Source organism: Peromyscus eremicus, chromosome 5, assembly GCF_949786415.1.
Source record: "Peromyscus eremicus chromosome 5, PerEre_H2_v1, whole genome shotgun sequence".
NCBI lineage: Eukaryota > Metazoa > Chordata > Mammalia > Rodentia > Cricetidae > Peromyscus > Peromyscus eremicus.
This window is the reverse complement of record NC_081420.1, coordinates 73,983,111-74,007,169: the sequence shown is the minus strand read 5'-3', so window position 1 is coordinate 74,007,169 and position 24,059 is coordinate 73,983,111. Positions and strand designations below refer to the sequence as shown.

The following is a 24,059-nucleotide window of genomic DNA, read 5'->3' as shown; positions in this document are numbered from 1 at the left end:
TATATTTATGATTTAAAATTAAAGCTTGGTGATGTAGCTCAGGGGTTGAGTAAACAGCTAGGTAGCAAGCATAAGGCCCAAGATTTTATCTCCAACCCCTGGCACTGTTTTTTTTTGTTTTTTTTTTTTTTGTTTTTTTTTTTTTTTTTAAATAGCTTAATGACTGCAAACAACTTTAGTGTTTTGGTTTGGTTTTTGGCTGCAAACAATCTCATAAGTGTTTTGTAGGCTGTCTGTGAGCATATGATCCTCCTGCCTCATCTCCTCCTTGCTGGGATTATAGAGGGGAGCTACCCCATCTAGCTTGACATAAGAGAATTTCTAAAGAGCACCAGTAAAAGAAGTGATATTTATTTAGCTGCCTTAAAGGATGATAAAATTTTAATAAGGAGACACACCCAATTAGTGTGAAAATGGAGAGAATAAAGGCTACAAGAGTTGGAAAATGTAAGGCATTTCTATGGGTCAACAAGAGGTAAAGGTTTAGCTATAGTGCTACAGAGGAATTACAGCTTTTCAAATTGATCTGCACATCTTAAAAGAAGTGTAACTATGGTCACCTATAGTCCTAGTACTCAGGATGCTGGAGCAGGAGGATCAGGGGTTCAAGGTCAGCCTTGGCTACAGAGTGAATTTAAGGTCAGCCTGAGCTACGTAAGAACCTTCCTTCAGAAAAAAGAACAAAACAAAAACAAAGAGTAGATTTATCTGTCCTTGCTTGGGAATTTTGACACACAGGTCAAGTTATCACCCCAGGTCTGGAAACTAGTCTTTGCAATAAATTCTTCACTAATTCTGATGCCCATTTTTGACTGATGTGTAGAAATGAGGAGGAGGTGCTGGAGAGGTAATACTTACTCTTCTCACAGAGGATGGAGGTTGGGCTCTTACCACCCACATGGCAGCTCAAAACTGTCTATAACTCCAGCTGCAGGATCTCTGATGCCTCTTCTGATCTCCGAGGGCTCCTGTACACACATGGTGTACATACATACACTTAGGCACACACACAGACATATGAAAATAAACAAACAAATAAATGTATGTATGGTCAATGTAAAATCCATTGCTCTCAAATATATTTTGGAGGTATTTTGAGTGACCATGGCCCAGGAAACACAGATTTAGGTTACCCCAAATTCCATGTTACAATGTGAAAGCAGTTTCATTAAATTTTTATTGTTTTACAAAACAAAGAATGTCATAAATCAAGACAAGTGTAAAATACATGGGTGGGCACACCAGAGAGGCAGATATATTGAGATGGGGTGGCTATTTTATAGGCCCAAGATGCTCTTAGATTGGTGGAAGCTAATGTTCTGTTAATAGCTTTTAAGACTAAGAGGTGTTTTTATTTATTATCACAAGGTATTAGTTCTAAGTTGATAGCTTCTAAGAGGTTTTTATTTATCGTGAGGTGTTAGTTCAGATACAGAGTACAGCAAGCAATGGCTGCTCCAGAGGGTCAAACCAGCCCAAGATAAAGTAATTAGCTTTTTAACCTACAACATTCTAACCCCTCTTTTGAGTCTTTTGTTCACAGCCAAACACAGCTTCTTTGTAGAAAATTTTGTTCACTAATATGTTTAAGCCACCAAACTTGGCTGGTGAGATGCCTCAGTAGGTAAAGGCACTTGCCTCCTAGCCTCATGACACAAATTTGATTCTGGGGCCCCACACGGTGGAAGGGAGAGAGCCGATGTGTGCAAATTGTCCTCTACATGCACCGGTCACAAAATAAATACGTGCAATATTTTTATATTTACTTTTTCTTTTTTTTTTTTTGGCCAGGGTTTCTTTGTGTAGCCCTAGCTGTCTTGGAACTAGCCAGTCTGTAGACCAAGCTGGCCTTGAACCCACAGAGATCTGCCTGCCTCTGCTTCCAAGTGCTGGGATTAAAAGTGTGAACCACCATGCCCTGCAACTGATCCGGTTTTATTTTTAGTTTTTTTGTATGCATTACAACTGAAGTAGTTTGGGTTGCCCAAAATTGGTAAACAGCAGGATTTTGTCACTGTGCCTCCTCCCACCCCAACCCCTAGACATCAGACACTGATTTGGGTTGTTGTTATTGTTTTTGGTTTTTTGAGTAGGGGTTTCTTAGTGTAGTCCTGGCTGTTCTGGAACTTGCTCTGTAGACCATGCTGGTCTCAGAGATCCGCCCTGCCCCTGCTTCCTGAGCGCTCTCTTGAACGTGGCATCCTAGACAAGTGCTGTAACCCCGAGCTACACTGCCTGCTCTACAAGTACTTTTGGTCACACACAAAACATCCCTTTTGCACTTGTGCTACCTTGTTCTAGGCATTTCGTTCACCACAACTTTTCTAAAGATTTCCAGATGGTCAGTCTTGAAAGAGTGTTGGTTCAGTTTATTTGTTTAGGATCGTATAGTGTTTTTTGTTTGTTTTGTTTTTTCTTCGAGACAGGGTTTCTCTGTGTAGTTTTGGTGCCTGTTCTGGATCTTGCTCTGTAGATCAGGCTGGCCTCGAACTCACAGAGATCCGCCTGGCTCTGCCTCCTGAGTGCTGGGATTAAAAGCGTGTGCCACCGTTGCCCGGCTAGTGATTTAGTTTTAAGAAGCAAGTCCTGTCTTCAGAGGACCAGACCATCCTGAGGGGGGTTTAGTGTAAGATGAGGTATTAGAAAGGCGTTAATTAAGCCGGTTGATGGTGGCGCACGCCTTTAATCCCAGCACTCGGGAGTCAGGGCCAGGCGGATCTCTGTGAGTTCAAGGCCCGTCTGGGCTACAGAGTGAGTTTCCAGGAAAGGCTCCAAAGCTACACAGAGAAAGGCGTTAATCACAACAGGTGACTGCTTTACAGGCCTTATGCAATATCTCACGGTCTCCAGCTCAATGAAACCCAAACTCTCCGTTATAACAGGCACTAAAAAAAATCCTGCCTTTTACCAAAGGCCTTACTTTGTTCTGCCACACCTCTGCCTACCTAAGATCTGGAGCTATTTTTTTTAAGACACTGTAGCAAACAAGTTCTCCCAGGAGACAGCAGCAGGTTAGGAATAAGAACCGCGCCCGAGTACACCCCAGGCCTAGCGGCGTTTTCCAGAACCATGGACACCGCCAAGGGGGGGCGCTCTTGAAGCCGAGGTGCCCAGAAGGCCTTAGTGCCCAGTACGCGTCTCCGGCAGGGACCGAACCCCCACACTCGGGGGCTGAGGACAAGGACTGGAGTCATCCTAGAAGACATTTAGGGGGGAAAAAGGATGAAGCACCGCTCGCCGCCGTCGTGGAAGCAGTTGGAGAGTAAGGCGATTTAGGGCGCACGCGCAGAGGATGCTGCTTCCGGTTTTCTGCCCCCACCTCTTAGCCCCCTCCTAGTCTTCCGCCCCACCAGACTAGCTCTTCCAGTAGCCCCGCCCCCAATGCTAACCACGCCCCCACAAATAGGCCCCGCCCCCGACGGTCCTCTCCACCCCCCCCACCCCCCCGCCCGTCCCGTTCTATTTAATTGTTGGATCGTCAGCGCTGCCATCCCGCTGTCGGCCAGCAGGGGGCAGAGTTCGAGCCTGCAACTTTTTCTTCTTTTTTTTTTCCCCCCTCCTCGGCCCGCGGCCCCTTAGGGAGGCGGCCGGCGTGGGGGAGGGGAGGGCGGGGCTCGAGGCCACCGTTCGGTCGGCTGCTTGCGCTGCTTTCTGTTCGCGTCGGCGGAGGGGCCGCGACAACCGCATCAGAGCTGACGTGGGCGCGACGTGGGGCCGCCGCCGCCGCCGCCGCCGCCGCCGCCGGGTTGCCTGGGCGGCGGCCGTCAGGGCTCTGCGTCCCCACCTCCTCCCGTCCGTAATCAGTGACGAGGTCCGCTACGTAAACCCTTCGCGGCGGGTAAGTGGCGCGCCAGCCTCGCATCACAGCCCGCGGCGGGCGGCGGGCGGCGGCGGCTCGGGACGCGGCCTTCCGCCCGGCCTGCCTGCCTGCCCGGCCTGCCTGCCCGCACCGCCGCCCGCCCGCCCGCTCTCTCGCGGCTCGCCACCGAGAGAGCCCACGAAAGTCCCGAGCGTGCAGCGAGCGGGCCGTCCGCGCTCGCCCTCTGCCGCACTTCATCTTTGGGACCGGCGGCAAAGCCGGGCGGCCGCTCGGGCTCGACAGGCTGACGGGGAAAAGGGCGCCCAGAGGGCGTCGGTCGGTCCTGCTCGCCCCAGCCCCGGCGCCGCCGTGGCGCCTTCGCCCCAGCCTTGGCGTACGCGGTGTAGATAGAGAAATAACGTACCCCATGTCTTCAGAAAGCCAGGCGCAGGGACTCCACGATCGTGCCATCTGGTCCCCGCACACCGCAGAGCCGGGGTGGGGGGAGCGGCACCCCGAGTCGCAGTTGGGGCGGGGGGAGGTTCCGGGGGTCCTCTTCTGACTTGTTCAGGAGCGTCGACCCCTGACTCCCCAGACCCGCGGAGTAGGGGAGACAGACAGACGCCTCCAGCGCAGTTCTTCCCCCTGTCGCCTGTCACACGTGTCTCCAACCGCCAGCTTTACGGGGCAGGTCCCAGCAACCCTCCCCGGGAAAGCCGCTGCTGTCTGCTCGCCATCGCCCCAAAGTCAAGCTAGAGCCCCCTGTATCGGGCTGGCTTAGGTGACTGCCTGCGTTTCTGCGCAGTGTGAAGCGGGGCCGACCCGACTGCCCTCATCCAGCATCGCATTAGTTAGAATAATTTATGTTCGTGTTTTCTTTCACGCGGGTCACCACATCAAGCTGGTTTCCCTTCGGAAGATACCTGTTCTTTGAATCTCTGAACTTGAGACTCCTTCTCAAAGGAACAGTGTGTTCAGACAACGTGTTTTGGCCAATAAATGTGATTATTTATCCGAAACTTAATTTTGAGAGAGGGTCTCAAGTAGCCCAGTTCCTTGAACTGGTTATGTAATGACTGACTTTGAACTAATGATCCTCCTGCTGAGTGCTGGGGTTTTAGGAATGCACCATACTGTGTCAGTTTAACCAAACAAACTTTAGAGAGGTTTTAATCCTTCACCTGGGAATTGTAATTGGCGTATTAAATACGGAAATGACACGAACTATCTTGGTGAAACTGTAAATAGATCACTGTAACTAGTGTTTTCCCAAGTGACAGTGCTTCATGTGTAATAATTTTGGAAATGTGAAATTGTTACAGCGAAGTTACATGTATCTGTAAGATATGAATAAATTTTTAAATGTATAAACAGAGGAACTTTTAGTCTTTTTGCTTTTACATTGTGCCCAAAAGTTAATGAAATTCCCTCTACTGAAAATTTTTTATTTTATATATATATAAATTTTGGTTTTTCGAGACAAGGTTTCTCTGTATAACAGTCCTGGCTGTCCTGGAACTCACTTTGTAGATCAGGCTCGCCTGGAACTCATAGAGATCCACCTCCCTTTGCCTCCTGAGTGCTAGGATCAAAGGCATGCGCCACCACCACCTGGCTTGTACTGAGAAAATTTAACTTACTCCAACATCATAGAGGATAGGCTGTACTTTGGTTTCCTACAGAGGTAAATAACTGCATGCTTTCCCAGTCTTGCTTAGAATATAGCGTATTATCAAAAAATTAACATATATAGGAATCCTGACCAAATCTTTACTAATATAAACATTTTTTATTTTCTTTTTCATAACATAATCATCTGAGTAAATATTGAGTCATAAAATTGAGCCAGGTTATTGCTGAAGGTAGGTAGTCTGCTGGGATGCTCTCAAATGTCCTGTCCCATTTAGATAGACTTCTTTAAATACTTTTTTGAAAAAAATTTAATTTTGAAGGAGAGAGAGAGAGAGAGAGAGAGAGAGAGAGAGAGAGAGAGAGAGAGAGAGAGAATGAGAATATGCTATGTATATTTGGGTGTTCTCTGAGGCCAGAAAAGTGTGTGTGATCATCACTTGGAGCTGGAGTTAACAGTGATTGTGAACGCCTGGTGTGGGTGTTGGGAACTGAACTTAGGTCCTCTGGAAGAAAAAGAAGTGTTCTTAATAGCTGAGCTGGTTCTCCAGTTCCATTTAGGTAGACTTTGTAAAAATGAAACTCAACAAAGTGAACTCTTGCCAATGAGAGGCTTTAACTTTTAGAACAGTGTTAGAACCATTGGTTGATGGGAAAATAAACCTGAAGTAGCTGAAATTTCAAAGTGTATTTTTACTTTATTGAACTCATGAGTTTCATATATGGAAACAATTTTTGTTCTTTGTTTTGAGACAGGATCTCACTATGTGTCCCAAGATGTCCTTGAATTTGTCATCCTGCCTCAGCTTCCCCAAGTGCTGGGATTATAGGTGTGTGCCACCAGACCTGACCAAAAGACAACTTTGAGAAGAAATACTAACATTGGATGTGGTTTCAATATTATCAGTGTAGGAACTTAAACATAGAGATGATAGGGAAATGTCTCACCTGTAACACAGTGGGCATAGATGAACACTTTAAGTGGTTACATTAATAATTTCCTTTAGTTCAGGGGTGTAACACTGCCTAGCATTGGAGCGTTCCTTGTTTTCAATCACCTGTACCACCTCCCACAAAGAAAAAGAATACATGAAGTTGTTTGTTTTTGTTTTTTGAGACAGTTTCTCTGTGTAGCCCTGGCTGTCCTGGAACTCACTCTGTAGACCAGGCTGGCCTCAAACTCAGAGAGTCCCCTGGCTCTGCCTCCTGAGTGCTGGGGTTAAAGGCATGTGCCACCATCACCCAGCAATATGAAGTTTTTAAACTGTGTTTTTCTACCATGACAACTGTATAGTAAGTAAGGAGTGGTATGTTTAAGACTAAAATATTTCTTTGTTCTTGTTTTCTAATGCTGTTAAAGGACAAGGAAGAAAATCTCGGGTAATTTTAGTAGGGATTTGTCTTTGTTTTGTTGAGACAGGCTGTTCTTCACCTTGAGATCCTCTTGCAGCTCAGAATAGAATATTATCTCAATTTATTTCTCTTTGATAATACAGTTTTATTTTGCTTGGAAATGTTGTCTTAGCTACTTTTCTGTTGCCATGGCAAAACACCGTGACCAAGGCATGTTTATAAAGGAAAGTATTTAATTGGACTCACGGTTCCAGAGGGTTAGAGCCCTTGACCATCATGGTGGGGAGCATGGCAGCAGGGAGACAGACAGACAGGCGTAGTGTTGTAGTGGTAGCTGACGACCTGGATCTAATCCACAAGCATTAAGCAGGGACGTGGGGAGGGGAGAGGGGAGAGAGGAGAGAGGAGAGGAAGAGAGAGCTAATTGGGAATGATGCGGGCTTTTGAAACATCAAAGCTCATCCCCAGTGACACACCTGGTCCAACAAAGCCACACCTACTGATCCAGTGGTTTTCAACCTGTGGGTCATGACCCTTTTGGGGACTGTCGAATGACCCTTTCATAGGGGTCACATATCAGGTATCCTGCATATGAGATATTTTCAATTCATAACAGTAGCAAACTTAACAATTATGAAGTAGCAATGAAGATAATTTTATGGTTGGATATCACCACAACATGAGGGACTGTATTTAAAAAAAGGTCGCAGCATTAAGAAGGTTGAGAACTACTATCCTAATCCTTTCCAAATAGTTCCACCAACCACAGGCCAAGTATTCAAATATTAGAGCCTACGGAGGCCATTCTCATTCAAACCACCACAAATGTTCTTAGAATCCCCTTTCTTCAAATATCAAACCCTGGGCCTTGCGTGTACTAGGCAAACACCGTACCACTAAGCTGTAGTCTCAGCTTAGTTTGATAGGACGAAAGCCTCCAGCTTTGGAATTAGGACACTTTTATCATGTATACTACTACTTACAGATGCTCTGGATACTTCATTTTTATGATGTGTGTGTGTGTGTGTGTGTGTGTGTGCTGTTCACATGAGTGTGCAGTGTACTCCATGTGTGTGTATTGCAGAGGCCAGAGTGTTGTCTATTGCTTTTTGCTGTATTGCCTTGAGACAGGATCTATCATTGAGCTGAAAGCTTTCCATTTGAGCCAGGCTGGGTGGCCAGAGAGCTCTTGGCATTCCTATCTCTGCTCCCAAATGTTGGGGTTAATGGCTTGCACAGTCACGCCTAACTCTTTAGGTGGGTGCTTGGAATTTCATTCTTATAGAGCAAGCATTCTTACCCTCAGAGCTATCTCTCTAGCCTAGTATGCTTTTATTTGTTTGTTTATTTTGAGGCAAAGTCTCATGTTGCCCAGGCTAGACTCAGCCTTCCTGTGTAGCTGAGGGTGGCCTTGACTATCAGTCCTCCTGCTTCTACCTCTCAAGTGCTGGGTAGATCCTGCATTCTTTTTTTTTTTTTGGTTTTTCGAGACAGGGTTTCTCTGTGTAGCTTTGCGCCTTTCCTGGAACTCACTTGGTAGTCCAGGCCGGCTTCAAACTCACAGAGATCCGCCTGGCTCTGCCTCCCAAGTGCTGGGATTAAAGGCGTGAGCCACCACCGCCCGGCTAGATCCTGCATTCTTAAAGTTGCCAAAGGGATTACATTTGGTTAGTCATGTTTCATTGCTTAGGTATTACTTAAATTTTAAAAAAGATTTTTATTTTATGTGTATGGGTGTTTTGCTTACATGTATGTCTATGTACTACATGCATGCCTGTTACCCACAGAGGCCAGAAGAAGTTGTCTGATCCCCTGAAACTAGAGTTACAGATGGTTGTTAGCCACTGTGTGAGTGCTGGGAATGGAATCCAGGTCCTTTGCAAGAGCAACAAGTACTTTTAACCACTGAGTCATCTCTCCAGCCCCTTAGGTATTTGGTTCAGAAATACAAGCTAGAACCAAGCTAGGTAAGTATAATAATTGTATAATAATAATAATTGTTTAAATTCTTCTCTCTAAATACTGGCTAATTTAAGTATCTATTTTCCCATATTCATATTATATTTTTATAAATTTTATTTTATGTGTATGGGTGTTTTGTCTACATGTGCTTACACCCCCTGCCCCCTCCGTGTGTGTATCTGTGTGTGAATGCGGTACAGAGTGATAGAGAATGCCAGGTGTTCTTACCACTCTGCACTGTCTCATATCCACAGTTTTTTGGTTATGATAATTATAGTTTTGAATTCTTTTTCTTTTTTTTCTTTCAACAGTTTCTTGCAAAAACGATCTCAGCAGTACAATATTTAAAGATTCTACTTTTGGTATTTAACAAGGAATCAAACTCTAAAACTTTGGCTGTTTTACGTATGCTTTCTATAGTGCTCTTTACTTTTAGAATAATGCCTCTCCCAGTGTTTTGTATTTGTGTCTACACTCCCAAAGCAGAATTTAAAAAGTCATTATTAATTATGTGTATGTATATGGATCTTCATGTGGGTATATGAGTGTGAGAGTAGGTGTAAGAGGAGGCCAGAGCTGGCAGATCTTCTGTAGCTGGAGTTACAGATGGTTGTGAACCCCTGCTGGATTTTGAACTTGGGCTCACTGGAAGAAAAGCCCTGGATTTGGTCCTCAGCTCCGGGTAAAGAAAAAAAAAAAAAAGTCCTATAACCAAGAGAAAGGATAGTGATCATTGGTTCATTAAATACCAATCAGCATCTGTTATATGTCATGCTCTTATGCAAATTCCTGGAGACACTCTACTCTCCAAGAGCCTGCAGTCTAAAGGGGGAACAGATATATAAACAAAGAATAATGGATATTCATAATGAATAAGCACTCTATCACTGAGCTAAATCCCCAACCCCCGGTTACACGAGTTTTAAAGAGGATAAAATATTTCCTTATGAAATGTTAGCATTATATAACTAACAGTAAGGGTTAATTTCAAGGAATGGCACCCTTTTTTTTTTTTGTTTTTGTTTTTGTGCGCCTGGCGCACCCTATCTTTTTAAATTAAAACTTTATTATGATGATGATGATGATGATGATCATTGTGTGTGTTGGGGAGCTTGTATGCCATGTTTTTAGATTAGAGGACAACTTTGTCCAAGTTGGTTCTCTCCTCCCTTTATATGGGTTCTAGGGACTGAAGTCCGACCACCAGGCGCATATATATATATGTATATATATATATATATATTCACTTATTTTTAGTTTATATGTATAGGTGGTTTGCCTGCAGGTATGGCTGTGTGCCATGTGCATGCAGTGCCTGGGGGGTTCAGAAGAGGGCATTGGCTTCTCTGGAACTGGAGTTACAATTGTTAGCCACTGTGTAGATGCTGAGAACAAATCTGGGTCCTTTGGGAGAGCAAGTGTTCTTAACTGATGAGCCATCTCTCCAGTGGCTCCCTTCAGTCTTTTTAATGCAAAGTATCTTGTAGTTCAAGCTGACCTTGAACTCCCTGTGTAGCCAGGGATGACCTTGAACTCCTGATACCCGAGCTTCAGCCTCCTGAGTGCTGGGATTACAGGTATATTCGAAAGGGGGGCAAGCCTGCCTGTTGTCTGCAGTTTCACAAAGAGGCCCGGTTGGGGAGGGGTTCTGGCCGCTAAGCCCTACGTTTCTGGCATTCTTTCCAGCTCTGAGATGAAATCTTATACACTTTGGTCTTTTCTTTACCAGTTTTGCCTCATTCTACAATGTCAATTGTTGAGAAGTAAAAACTGGTAAAATTTTAAAAAAAGATTTATTATGCTGAGTGTACCCCTTTAATTTCAGTACTTGGGAAGCAGAGGCAGGCAGATCTCTGTGAGTGTCAGGCCAGTTTGATCACCTCTGTGAGTTGCAGGCCAGCTAGAGTTGCATAGTGAAACCGTGTCTAAAAAAAACTAGTTTTATTTATGTGTCTCTGTGTGAGTATGTACATATGTGTGCAGCTGATGGTAGAGACCAGAGGAGAGCACTGGATAAATCCCTTGGAGCTGGAGTAATAGGCAATTGTGAGCCACCCAATGGGCAGGAACCAAACTGAGGTCTTTGGAAGAGTACAAGTGCTCTTTAATCATTTCACCGTTTTCGAGGTTCCCCCCCCCCCCACATCCCCCCTTTTAAAAATGTTTTGAGACAAGGTTTCTCTGTGTTACAGTCCTGACTGTCCTGGAACTCTCTCTCTAGACCAGGCTGGACTCACAGAGATCCACCTGCCTATGCCTGGGATTAAAGGTGTGTGCCACCACTGCCTAGCCTTTTTTTTTTTTTTTTTTAAACAGTTATTGTGTGTGTGTGTGTGTGTGTGTGTGTGTGTGTGTGTGTGTGTGAATGTATGTATGTACGTGTGTGTACGTGCATGTTTGCATCTGTGGATGCCTGAGACAGGGCACATGTGGAGGTCAGTGGGAGTCTGTTCTCTTCTATCTTTGCGTGGGTTCCAGGGATTGAATTTAGGCTATGAGGCTTGGCAGCAAGTAGCTTTACCAGATGAGCCTTCTTACATGCCTCTAAAAATATTTTAATTACTTAGGTACCAGCCTCTTTGTTTGTTTGTTTTTTCCTAGATAGGGTTTCTTTGTGTAGCCCTGGCTATCCTGGAAATCTCTCTGTAGTAGTCTCGAACTCAGATCTGTCTAGGATTAAAGGCATGTGCCACCACCACCTGAGGTTTTTTTTCTTTTCTTCTTTTCTTTTCTTCTTTTTTCTTTTCCTTTCCCTCCCTGCCTTTTCCTCCCTCCCTCTCCTCCCCCTTCTCTTTTTCTTTGATTTTTCAAGACAGGGTTTCTCTGTGTAACCCTGGGTATCCATACCAGCCTTTTAAAGTGGACTGAAAAGAAGTGTTTTAGATGAATTGGTAGTTTGGAATTCAAGCTGGGCCTGCTGGAACACACCTTTAGTCCTAGCACTCAGATGCAGAGGTAGGAGGATCTCTGTGAGTTAAAGGCCAGCCACGGCGGACTAGTGAGACTGCTTCTCAAGAGAAAATAAAATTCTTTGACAAAACTCAACTTTGAATTTAAGGTAAAAGTGGCTGAAAAATTTGATGTAATGGAGTGAAATTTAAGAAAATAATAAATTCAGTCTGGAGAGATGGTTCCAGCAATTAAGAACACATACTACTCTTCAGAGGACCCAAGTTCAAGTCCAGCACCACATCCAGGGGATCTGACACCTCTGGCCTCTGCAGGCATCTATACTCTCAAGTGGGGACGGACACACACACTTAAAAAATTAAAAAATAATAAAAATAAATCTCTAAAAAAGGAGAAAACGATAAAATCATTAAGTTTACAAAGCTGTCTTTGCCTTTGTAAATAGTGGATTACTGAGTGCTGTACTGTGTGTTGGGTTAGGTAGCACTGTATTTAATCCAGTGGTTCGAATCTGAGAAACAGCCATTGTAAGTCTTAGGACTCTTCCTTCTAGGAAGAGAAGAACACTGAATATTAAATTGATAAGGTTTTTTTTGGTGGTTGTTTGTTTTCTTAGATGGTCTCACTATGTAACTCTGGGTGGTCTGGAACTCATACAGTTCTGCCTACCTCTGCTTCTCAAATACTAAGATTAAAGATATGTGCCACCATATCTGACATAAATTGATAATTCTGAAGAATAATTACAGAGTCCTTTTCAGCCTTTAATTCTGTTTTTTAGTTTTAAAGAAACTAGACTACTTACCAAGTATAGGGGTGCACACCTCTAATCCCAGCACTTGAGAAGCAGGGGCGGTTAGATCTCTGTGAGTTTGATACAAGCCAGCCAGGACTACATAGCAAGTTCCAGGCTAGCCAGGGTTACAAAAAGTAAAACCCTGTCTTAAAAAATAAATAAAATAAGTAAAAAGGAGAGGAAGGAAGGAAGGAAGGAAGGAAGGGAGGGAGGGAGGAAGAAAGAAAGAAAGAAAAAGAAAAGAAAGAAAATATTTTTTCTGGCTCAGTTTTGAGAATTTAATTTTTTAAAAATAAAATATTATGACCTAATTCAACATTGTAATTTTACTGCAGGATAAATAAAGAAGAAAACAGGGAAGGAGCAAAGCGTTCTTTACACATGTAATAATAATGAGCAAATGTGGCAGGAAAAAGTATATGAGGACAAATGTAAGGTAGGTGGATATGTTTTCCTATTCTTTGGGAGGTCTGCTTGCGTGCATGCATTTCATTTATGTTGTGACTGTATGTACTCATATCACTCAACCATCCAGCTAAGGCCTTCAGGTTTTAAAATGTACTCTGCAGAGCAGGGGTTGAAGCTGAAATGGGTCTTTGGCTTTTGCTGAGTTTTGATGACATCTTCAGCTCAAAATAGACATGCCCATCTGGATGTGCATGGCTGAGAGGAATTATAGAATTAAAGAGTTCTCAAAATTTGAGACATCTTGTAGTCGGAAGTTTTCTCCCTTGCTATTATACTTTGAAAAGGAGAGGAGAATCTCCAGAGTGTTTTACAAATCAAATCTTCAAGTTTTCTTTTAATTATCCTCGGAAAACACCGTTTCATTAGTTAGATCTATCTCTAACAAGAAAATAATTTTTCTGTGCCTTTTGGTAAAGCTACTTGGAAACAGGAACACACTTTGGCCTGGAGATGCAGCTTGGTTGATGGCAGTGCTGTCCTAGTAGCACAGAGTCCCAAGTTCCAGCCCTAGCAGCAGATTAAGTGGGCATGGTGGTGTGGGCTGTAAGTCCCAGCGTTCTAGCTGTATGGATAAGAGAATGAGGAGTTTACAGTCATTTGGGGCTACATAACAAGTTTGAGATCAGTTTGGGCTGAGATCTAATCTTACATTAATGAGTTTTTTTCTTCCAATTGTATTATATTTTAAGAACGGATGAAAAATATCTCAAGGGCAATTTAGTTGTTTACCAGTCTGTTTTTATAAATTGGAAAGACCCCAGACTACAAGTTTACTAGTTAATTATAGTTTTAAAACTGTCTTATTTTTCGGTTAGAATTTTTGGGCTGTGCTTCCTTTTCTCTTCTTTGATCCTAACTTTTAAGAATTGTTTCCTGGGTGCCCATGATAGCACTTATTTAAAATGTTTTTCCTTTTTCCCATTCTTTTTCTTGCCTATATAACCTTGAATATGCTGCTTGTGTGGGCCCATCCTCAGCAGATGTCATAATTTCTGCCTGTGTTCTCAAAGTATTTCATATATATCATACTTCACATAGTTTAAAAAGTTCTGCCGGGTGGTGGTGATGCACTCCTTTAATCCCAGCATTCAGGAGGCAGAGGCAGGCGGATCTCTGAGTTCGAGGCCAGCCTAGTCTACAGAGTGAGTTCCAGGAAAGGCACAAAGCTACACTGAGAAACCCTGTCTCAAAAAACAAAAACAAACAAAAAAAAGTTCCTTGTCCTTGGCTTTGTGGTAGGACTGTGATCCCAACACTTGGGAGGCTTGACTCACAAGTTCAAGGCCTGCCTGGCCTAGATAGTAAGATCCCATCTCAAAACTAACACTTTACCCCCAACACCTTCCACACACACACAGCAGATACTGTTGATGAAAGGCAATAAGAAAAGAGATAAAATACTGGAACTGTTAAAGGAAGGACATTTTTCATAGTAGACTATAGGTTTTTATTTTGATATAATTACTCTTAAATTGTCATGATCAGATATTTAAGTATGAAAATGACCTTGTAGTATAGACTGCAGAGTGTTTTACAAATCAAATCTTCAAGTTTTCTTTTAATTATCCTCGGAAAACACCGTTTCATTAGTTAGATCTATCTCTAACAAGAAAATAATTTTTCTGTGCCTTTTGGTAAAGCTACTTGGAAACAGGAACACACTTTGGCCTGGAGATGCAGCTTGGTTGATGGCAGTGCTGTCCTAGTAGCACAGAGTCCCAAGTTCCAGCCCTAGCAGCAGATTAAGTGGGCATGGTGGTGTGGGCTGTAAGTCCCAGCGTTCTAGCTGTATGGATAAGAGAATGAGGAGTTTACAGTCATTTGGGGCTACATAACAAGTTTGAGATCAGTTTGGGCTGAGATCTAATCTTACATTAATGAGTTTTTTTCTTCCAATTGTATTATATTTTAAGAACGGATGAAAAATATCTCAAGGGCAATTTAGTTGTTTACCAGTCTGTTTTTATAAATTGGAAAGACCCCAGACTACAAGTGAGAGTGGAAGCCTTGGATTCAGGTAATGGCTATTGAAAAACCAAAAAAGTGAAAGGCCTAGATGAAGGATTTGTAGAATCTGGTAATAACTTAGTCTGGTAAAAACAGTTGGTAAATACATTACTATTTTAATTTAGCTTTATTTTGTCTGCATTTTTTTTCTCTCTTATTGGGGCAGTATTTTTAGATTGGCTGTCTTTCAGTCCATCTAGGCTTGCCTCAAACTCACTATGTAGTTGAAGCTGGTCTTGAACTTTTGATCCTACTGTGAATTAGAGGCATTTGATACTTTGCCTGGTATATTTGTTACTTTTTGTTGCTGTGATAAAACACCATAACCAAAAACTGCTTTAGGAAGACAGGTTATTCTGGCTTGAGATTCCAGAGGGTTAGAGTCCATAATTGGGGGCGTGGGGATGGGCACAGCAGCAGGCAGCTAGAAAAGAGAGCTGAGAGGTCACATCTTGAAGTTTGGGTTGTGAGTCTAGCCTTTAACAGCTGAACCATCTCTCCAGACTGAGAGATCACATATTTGTTCACCTACAGGAAGCAGAGAACAAACTGGAAGTGGATAGAGGGTATGTATTCTCTTTCTATAGCAAGGCTCTACTTCCTAGAGGTTTCATAACCTCCCTAACAGCTCCACCAGCCAGGGACCAAGTATTTAAATATTTGAGTCTATGGGGGACATTACCCATTCAAACCACTACATCTGGCTTTTATGTTTCTCTCTTAATAGAATAAACTTCTTGTAATATGATGTACCTTGTAGAAAGATACCATATAGAAACCATTAACATAAAATGAGTTCAGAAGTGAAAACATAACAAAAGTAAGTTATTCCTTGAGAAATGACTTACTAACTGAGGGTCTGATGTAGCTAGAGTTTTCCTGCCTGGCCCAAGGTCAGGACAAATCTCTCTCACCCGCCAGTCCCACAGCCACTCAGACCTAACCAAGTAAACACACAGAGACTTATATTGCTTACAAACTGTATGGCTGTGGCAGGCTTCTTGCTAACTGTTCTTATATCTTAAATCAACCCATTTCTATTAATCTACAAGTTGCCACGTAGCTCGTGGCTTACTGGTATCTTAACATGTTGCTTTTCATCACAGAGGCTGGCAGCATTTCTCTGCCTCAGCCTTCCACTTCCCAGAATTCTCTTCTCTGCTTGTCCCACCTATACTTCCTGCCTGGCTACTGGCCAATCAGCATTTTATTTATACAGGGCGATATCCACAGCAGTTTGAGGATGTAGCTCAGTGATAAAGCACTGCCTAGCATGAATACAACCCTGGGCTCCCCATCCCAGAACTGCAAATTGGATGAATGAATGAGTAAATCAGTAACTCGGAAGCTGAAGGAAGGTGCTCACTTCTTACTTATTCTACTTTTCTGGGACTTATCTTCAGAAACTGCTTACTGCCAACAGAGCCAGGTACATGATTATAACACAGTGTAGACAATGGGGAAGGAAATCTTTCACATCATATCACAGTAGAAAGCAGGTATTTTAGGTCCTTAGAATTACTGATGCTGAACCTTTCCTGTAATATTTCATCTAATGTTATTATTCATTCATACTAAACAGAACACTTATCAAGAAGATGATTAGTAATTGTTTTAAGTCTTAAAAAATTATGTTTGGGGTGTGTGTGTGTGTGTGTAGGTCAGACAGCCACTTATTTGTGTCAGGTTTCTTAGTCTACCACAAGGGTCCCAGGGATTGAACTCAAGTCATCAGGCTTGGCAGCAGACACTAAACAGCCAATTCCCGTAGAATACATTACAGTACTCCCTTAGCCCCCTTTGTGTTTACTGAGCAGAGAATTAGTGTCAGAGAATTAAGACTCCGTTACTGAACTTGTTTGTTGACCCCCTTTTTCTTTTTACTTATTCTCTCTCATGTAATACATCCTGACTGCAGCCTTCCCTTCCTGTTCATACCCATCCCACTAGAGTCACTGCTTCTCCATTCCCTTCAGAAAAGAGCAGGCCTCCCAGGGATCTGAACAGAACATGGGATAACAGGATGCAGTAGGACTAGGCACAAACCCTCATATCAGGGCTGGTTGAGGCAACCCAGTAAAGGAAAAGGCTCCCAAGTGCAGGCAAAAAAGTCATAAACACCCCCACTCCCACTGTCAGGTATCCCACAAAAAACCCAAGCTAAATAACCACAACATGTATGCAGAGGGCCTCACACAGACCAATGCAGGCTCTGTGATTAGTGCTCTCTTCTCTGTGAGCCCTATGAGCCCTGCTTAGTTGATTCTGTGAGCCATGTTCTCCTGGTTTCCTTGGCCTCTCTGGCTCCTACAATCCTTCCTCCCTCTTCTGTGGGGTTCCCCAAGCTCTGCCCAATGTTTGGCTGTGGTCTCTGTATCGGCTCTCATCAGCTGACAGAAGAAACCTTTCTGATGATGATTGGGCTAGGTACTAATCTATAAGTATAGTAGAATATTGTTAGGAATCATTTCATTGCCTTTTTTTTTTTTTTAAATGACAATAGTGTTTGGTTTTACCCTATGTCGCTGGGCTATTCAGCTTCCAACTCCTGGCTATCTAGGCAATGTCAGGCATGGGCTCTCTCTCAATGGGTTGGGCCTCAAGATAAACCAGTCTTTTTTTTTTTTTTTTTTTTTTTTTTTTTTTTTGGTTTTTCGAGACAGGGTTTCTCTGTGTAGCTTTGCACCTTTCCTGGAACTCACTTGGTAGCCCAGGCTGGCCTCGAACTCACAGAGATCCGCCTGGCTCTGCCTCCCGAGTGCTGGGATTAAAGGCGTGCGCCACCACCCGGCTAAACCAGTCTTTTTGGCCACTCCCACAAACTTTGAATCACTATTGCCCCAGCACATCCTGCAGGCAAGACTGTGGGTCGAAGGTTTTGTTGGCTGGGTTGGTGCCTCAGTCCCACCACTGGAAACCTAGCCTGGCTACAGAAGATGGTTGGTTCAGGCTCCATATCCTCCATTATTAGGAGTCTCACTAGGGTCACCCTTATAGGTTCCAGGAAGTTTCCACTGCACTAGGTTTCCACATCACCCCCTAAATGCCCACCCATTCCAGTTGTCTCTTCCCATACTCTCTCCCTCCATCCTTCCCTTTCTCTCCTGATGCATCCTGTTCTCATCCCCACCTGCCCCCAGGCCACCTGAAAAATCTATGTTATTTCCCCTTCCCAGGGAGGTCCATGTGTTCCCCTAGAGCCTTCCTGATTACTTAGCCTTTTGGGGTCTATGGATTATAGCATGATTATCATTTTCTTAACAGCTAAAATGTCTACTTATAAGTGAGTATATACCATGTTTGTTTTTCTGAGTCTGGGTTACCTCACTCATGATTTTTTTCTAGTTCCATGCATTTGCCTGCAGATTTCATGATGTCATTTTAACTGCTGAGTTAATGGAGTTTTAACTCCATTGTGTAAATGTACCACATTGTTTTTTATCCATTCTTTAGTTGAGGAACATCTAGGTTGTTTCCAGTTTCTGGCTATTATGAATAAAGCCACTATGAACATAGTTGAGCAAGTGTCCTTGTAATTGGATAGAGTGTCCTGTAGGCAGAGTTTTCCTGTCCCATAGCCACTCTCAAATAAACACACTGAGGCTTATATTAATTACAAATGCTCTGCCAATAGCTCAGGCTTGTTACTAACTAGCTTTTACAACTTAACCCATTTCTATTCATCTGTGGGCTGCCCTGAGACTCATGACTTTTACCTCTATCCCATTTTGTGTGTCTGACTCATTCTCTATTTTCCATCTGACTGGTGACTCCTTTGACTCTGCTCTTCCTCATCACATCATTCTCATTTTGGCTTTCCCACATAACTTTATCCTGTTCAGCTTGTTTATTAACCAATTATAGCAACATATATTCACACAGTGTACAGAAGGATTATTCCACAACATTTCCCCCCTTTTGTCTAATTAAAAAGGGAGATTTTAACTTTAACATAGCAAAGTTATATACAACAGAAACAGTTATTAAGTAAGAATTATACCAACAATGTCTAGTCTTTTATTTGGCAAAATTAGAGAAAATATTATTTATTTTATCTTAGTGAGTCTAAAGTTTTATACCTAATTTGCTTTCTATCATAATTAAAGAAAACTATAAGTTTAATTATTTAGTTTTTAACTCCATCAAAGACCCCAAAGGATGAAATGTTACCTAATGACAGGGACATCAGGCTGTCTGGTCACCCAAAGTTCCTCTGTAATGCTGGGGCATCCAGTTCTGGCCTACAGGCCTAGCATATCTGACAGACTTTCCTGTGAAGCAGGAAATTTTGAAGGACTGTCCTACCTTGTCTTGGAGAAGTTTGGCAATCCCCTTTCTTGCATCCTGCTGATCCAGTTTGGACAGTATGTTGTCAGCAATTGAGGCAAGGGCAGTTTTTTTTCCCCCCCAAATGGCTAGCTTTTTCCATAAAGAAAACAAACTCCATATGGAATTTCTTGGATGCCCCTCATCTTCTCTGAAGTAGATTGGTACTGCCAGGACCAGATGTGTCTCACTGTCATGAAAAGCCGTAGGTTATTAAACATATTAAATACCATATTTTATAGGTCTTTGAAGTGTTTGAACACCATCTGTATATCTAAATATATTTGTAGCCAGGCGGTGGTGGTGCATGCCTTTAATCCCAGCACTTGGGAGGCAGAGCCAGGTGGATCTCTGTGAGTTCGAGGCCAGCCTGGTCTACAGAGCGAGATCCAGGACAGGCACCAAAACTACAAAGAGAGAAACCCTATCTCGAAAACCCAAAAAATAAATAAATCTGTATGACCTTGAAAACATGCCTAACATGACTATAAGTTTGACTATTAATCTGTATTTCTTAATTTTACATTACATTTTTAAATGAGCTGCATAAATATAATACTTTAAACAAGACTAGAAATATACATACAGTATAACAAAATTAACTTTAAATTTGTATCAATAAACCAAAATCCATACCAATGTAAAATATTTAAGACTAATAGTTTTCTTTTTGGATTAAAGTAGATTTAATAATTTACCCTTTTATCCCATCATTTCTGTATCCCCCTTTTTTCTTTTCAGGCTGAGATCCCTGAATCTAATCTCTTTTGTTTAGCTTTTTCCCTGACCATTACCAGTAATGACTTGTAACCAACCCCCATAGATGATAATAAATATCCATAGCCCATGTTTTGGAGAATGTGGGCATTGTTCTCTAGACTACTTCCTGTTGTTTGAGGCACTGGTAATCTTTGGACCCTGAGAAAATTTAATATAATGGTTAAGTCTTGACTGGAGTAGTCTGTGTGGCTGGATCATCTCAGCCAGCAACCTTGAAGCTGTTGTGGATGTAGAACTTGGAGGAAATTGTAACAGAGGTGCTCTAAGATGTTGGATCATCTAGGTCATTCAATTTTATTAGTGTTTGGTCTTCTTGTTCTGAAAAATAAATAAACTGTTAAAGGTAACATACATTTTTGTATTAATACAAGTATAAACTGTGTGTTGTACACAAGCTAGCCAAAGATGATTTTTTGTTTTATGTTTGAGCAGGTAAAAATATACATCATGTGTCTTATAGTTCTTCTAGGTTTATTTACTTATTTTTTTTATGTCAGTAGCCAGGATTTCAGGGGGTCTTCCCCGATCAAACCTGATTGTCTTTAACCTGGAATGAACCCACAGTTTTATATCTCCTGTGGAAATAAAAGCATAACCTCTCCTGTAAAGCAACCAACTTTTTTTTTTCCGAGACAGCGTTTCTCTGTGTAGTTTTGGTGCCTTTTCTGGATCTCGCTTTGTAGTCCAGGCTGGCCTCAAACTCACAGAGATCCGCCTGGCTCTGCCTCCCAAGTGCTGGGATTAAAGACATGTGCCACCACCACCCGGCAAAGCAACCTACTTTTTTTTTTTTTTTTTTTGGTTTTTCGAGACAGGGTTTCTCTGTGTAGCTTTGTACCTTTCCTGGAACTCACTTGGTAGCCCAGGCCGGCCTCGAACTCACAGAGATCCGCCTGGCTCTGCCTCCCGAGTGCTGGGATTAAAGGCGTGCGCCACCACCGCCCGGCTGCAACCTACTTTTTGATTTAAATTTTGAAGTCAAGGTATTTTAAAAATATATAGGTTGGTTGACTCTAGCAGTTTTCATAATGCAGTGTCTCTTAGCTAAAAAATTCAAAGACAACACAATAACACATAGGAGTCAGAAATATATACAGAGAGAAATATATACACAGAGAAATACTCTGTGTATTTCCCATATTTACATGTTTTTTAATGTGTATTTTTAAACACACTATAACCCATTTAGAGGTTTTTTTTTTTCCATCTGAATTTGTTTTTACTGTGTATCTGTAACCTTTTCTGTCTGCATGAGCAAAACCCCTAAACCCTCCATGCAGCTTGCGGCTGGGACACCTCTCTATACTGCGGTCCGTGTGAGAGACTATAGGAACCCCACCATGTGTCTGCACATGTGTCAGCACAGCTCATGGTGTGCTGGCAGTAGCCAGGACAGGCGTTTCTGTACCACAGCAGGCGTAAGAGACCTAAGACTAGGAAGTCACATCTGGCTCTGTTTCTGTGCTTTTAGAACCTTTTTTTAAAAGCTTTATGTAGATATACGTGGCCCTGAATGTTGTGCGCCATTTGCAGGTGGAGTTTTCCTGTTCCACAGCCACTCTTAAATAAACACACTAGGCTTATATTAATTACAGATGCTCTACCAATAGCTCAGGCTTGTTACTAACTAGCTCTTACAGCTTAACCGATTTCTATTAACCTGTGTGCTGCCCCGGAACTCATGGCTTTTATCTCTATTCCATTTTGTGTGTCGATTTGTTCTCTGTCTGGCTGGTGACTCCTCTCTGCCCTTCCTCATCCCATCATTCTCAGTTTGGCTTTCCTGCCTAATTTTATTCTGTTCAGCTATTGGCCAGTCAGCTTGTTTATTAAACCAATGATAGTGACATATATTCACACAGTGTACAGAAGGATTATTCCACAGCAGTGTCCTTTGGGTATATGCCCAGGAGTAGTATAGCTGGATCTTGAGGTAGATTGATTTCCAGTTTTCTGAGGAACCATCATATTGAATTCCATAGTGGCTATACAAGTTTGCACTGCTACCAACACTGGAGGGGAGTTCACCTTGCTCTACATTCTCATTGGCATGAGCTGTCACTTGTGTTTTTGATCTTAGCCATTCTGACAGGTATAAGATTGAATCTAAAAAGAAAGAAAGAAAAGAGTATTATAGATATCTGCCAGAAGTAAATATCAGAAAGCTAGGTAGAAGCAGTAGCCGGTGTTTCTAGATCCTTCAGTTATTGCTGTAATGTATTTTTCTTTTTGTCTTTTAGGCAAATGACCATGGAAACAGTTGAATCACAGCAGGATCGAAGTGTAACACATTCTGTGGCAGAGCGCAGCTCTGCTCATGTGCATACTGGCCAAATTTCTGTTCCTACTCTAGCTCAGGTAGGCCATAGGCAGGCACTGATGAAAGTTAAAATAAATAGAAATAAGAATTGTGTGAATATTTTTCACTTATCTTAAACAGCCCATATTTATTTATTTGACTTTGATAAGATATTTTTGCATTGTAACGTGTGTTTGATAGTACCCTGACCTCCACTGCTCCCAGCACTATAGGAAGGAAAGAGAAAGACTCCTTTGTAGCATGTAAATTCCAAGTTATTACTTGACTGGTTTGCTAATTCCAAATATATACAGTTCTAATATCATAGTTATAAAGTTGGTGGGAATTTTCTATTTGCCCATTGTGTATTTAGTTTGATCTTTATTTTCCTCTCAGTCAGGTTATGAATTTTATTAGTTCTTTGAGAATTTGTACACCATATTTTGATCATATTCACCCTCTTCCAACTCCTCCAGTTCCATCTCCATTCCATATCTTCCCAACATTATGCCCCCCCCCCTTTTTTTTTGTTGGAGCTGAGGACCGAACCCAGGGCCTTGCACTTGCTAGGCAAGCGCTCTACCACTGAGCTAAATCCCCAACCCCCGTGTCTACTTTTTATAATTATTATTTTTTCTTTTTGAGACAGGATCTCACTGTGTAATCCAGGCTGGCCTGGAACCCACCATGTAGACCAAGCTGGCTTGAACATACAGAGGTCCACTTGTCTCTGCCTCCTGAGTGCTGAGATCAAAGTCCTCTGTACCTTGACCAGTTGTGGGTCTCTATATTGATTTCCATGTATTGCAAACAGAAGCTTCTCTGATCAGGATTGAGAGATCCATTAATTTATGACTATAATGATAAGTCATTAGGAGTCAGTTTAATACCATGTCCATTTAACAATATAATGGTACTAGGTTCTTCCTAGGTACTATGATCTATTGCCATAGGCTCTTGGCCTGACAAAGGTTATAGGTATGGCTTTCAACTTATTCAGCAGACCTTAAATCTAAACAGAAAGTGGCTGGTTGATTCTATGATGTTTATGACACTATTGTACCAGTGGACATATCTTGTCAGTGCAGTCATTATTGTAGCTTGCATGGTTTACAAGTGGCTATGACTGAGGATTATTTTTCTCCTCTAGTAGCATGAATAGCACCTTGCTGCATTATGGAAGCTAGCCAGTAGGGATAAAACTTTCAGGTCACTACTAAATTGATAATCTCTATGTTCTATGACTCTGGTATGTGCATTTTTAGCAATAGAGTCTTACTGTCAAGTTTCAGAGGGTAACTGATAACATTAGCAGTAGTAACCTATAATATGTGGGGGTCTATTGTACCTTACTGATCAATAACTCAAAAAGAGATAATCCATTCTTAGTTTGGGGGTTATCTTCATTATTGTTCTATTGCTGTGAAGAGACACCATGACCAAGGAAACTTACTGAAAGTATTTAATTGAATTAATTGGGAGTTTGCTTACAGTTTTAGAGGGTTAGTCCATGAACATCTGGCAAGAAGCATGGTGGCAGGCTGGCAGGCATGGTGTTGAAGCTATAGCTGAGTGTTTTATATCCTGATCTGTAGGCAGCAGACTGAGAGAGAGACTGCCCTGGCATGGACTTTTGAAACCTCAAAACCTACTCCCAGTGACACACCTCCTCCAACAAGACCACACCTCCTAATCCTTCCTGCTTACTGCTTTAGTTTGCAGAGTGAACC

At 42.3% G+C, this 24,059-nt stretch overlaps 1 protein-coding gene across 8 annotated transcripts in view; it reads left to right on the top strand.

The window, feature by feature from the left end:
* The first annotated feature begins 3,728 nt into the window (after positions 1-3,728).
* The window catches only part of Crem (cAMP responsive element modulator), an 80,697-nt gene continuing 60,366 nt past the window's right edge, over positions 3,729-24,059 (top strand). For all 8 annotated transcript variants that reach the window (XM_059263706.1, XM_059263703.1, XM_059263700.1 and 5 more), the window contains exons 1-3: positions 3,729-3,838; positions 12,785-12,885; positions 22,271-22,388. In XM_059263706.1, the coding sequence (XP_059119689.1) occupies positions 12,842-12,885; positions 22,271-22,388 (162 nt within the window). In that variant the 5' untranslated portion in view covers positions 3,729-3,838; positions 12,785-12,841. The remainder of the gene's footprint in view (positions 3,839-12,784; positions 12,886-22,270; positions 22,389-24,059) is intronic.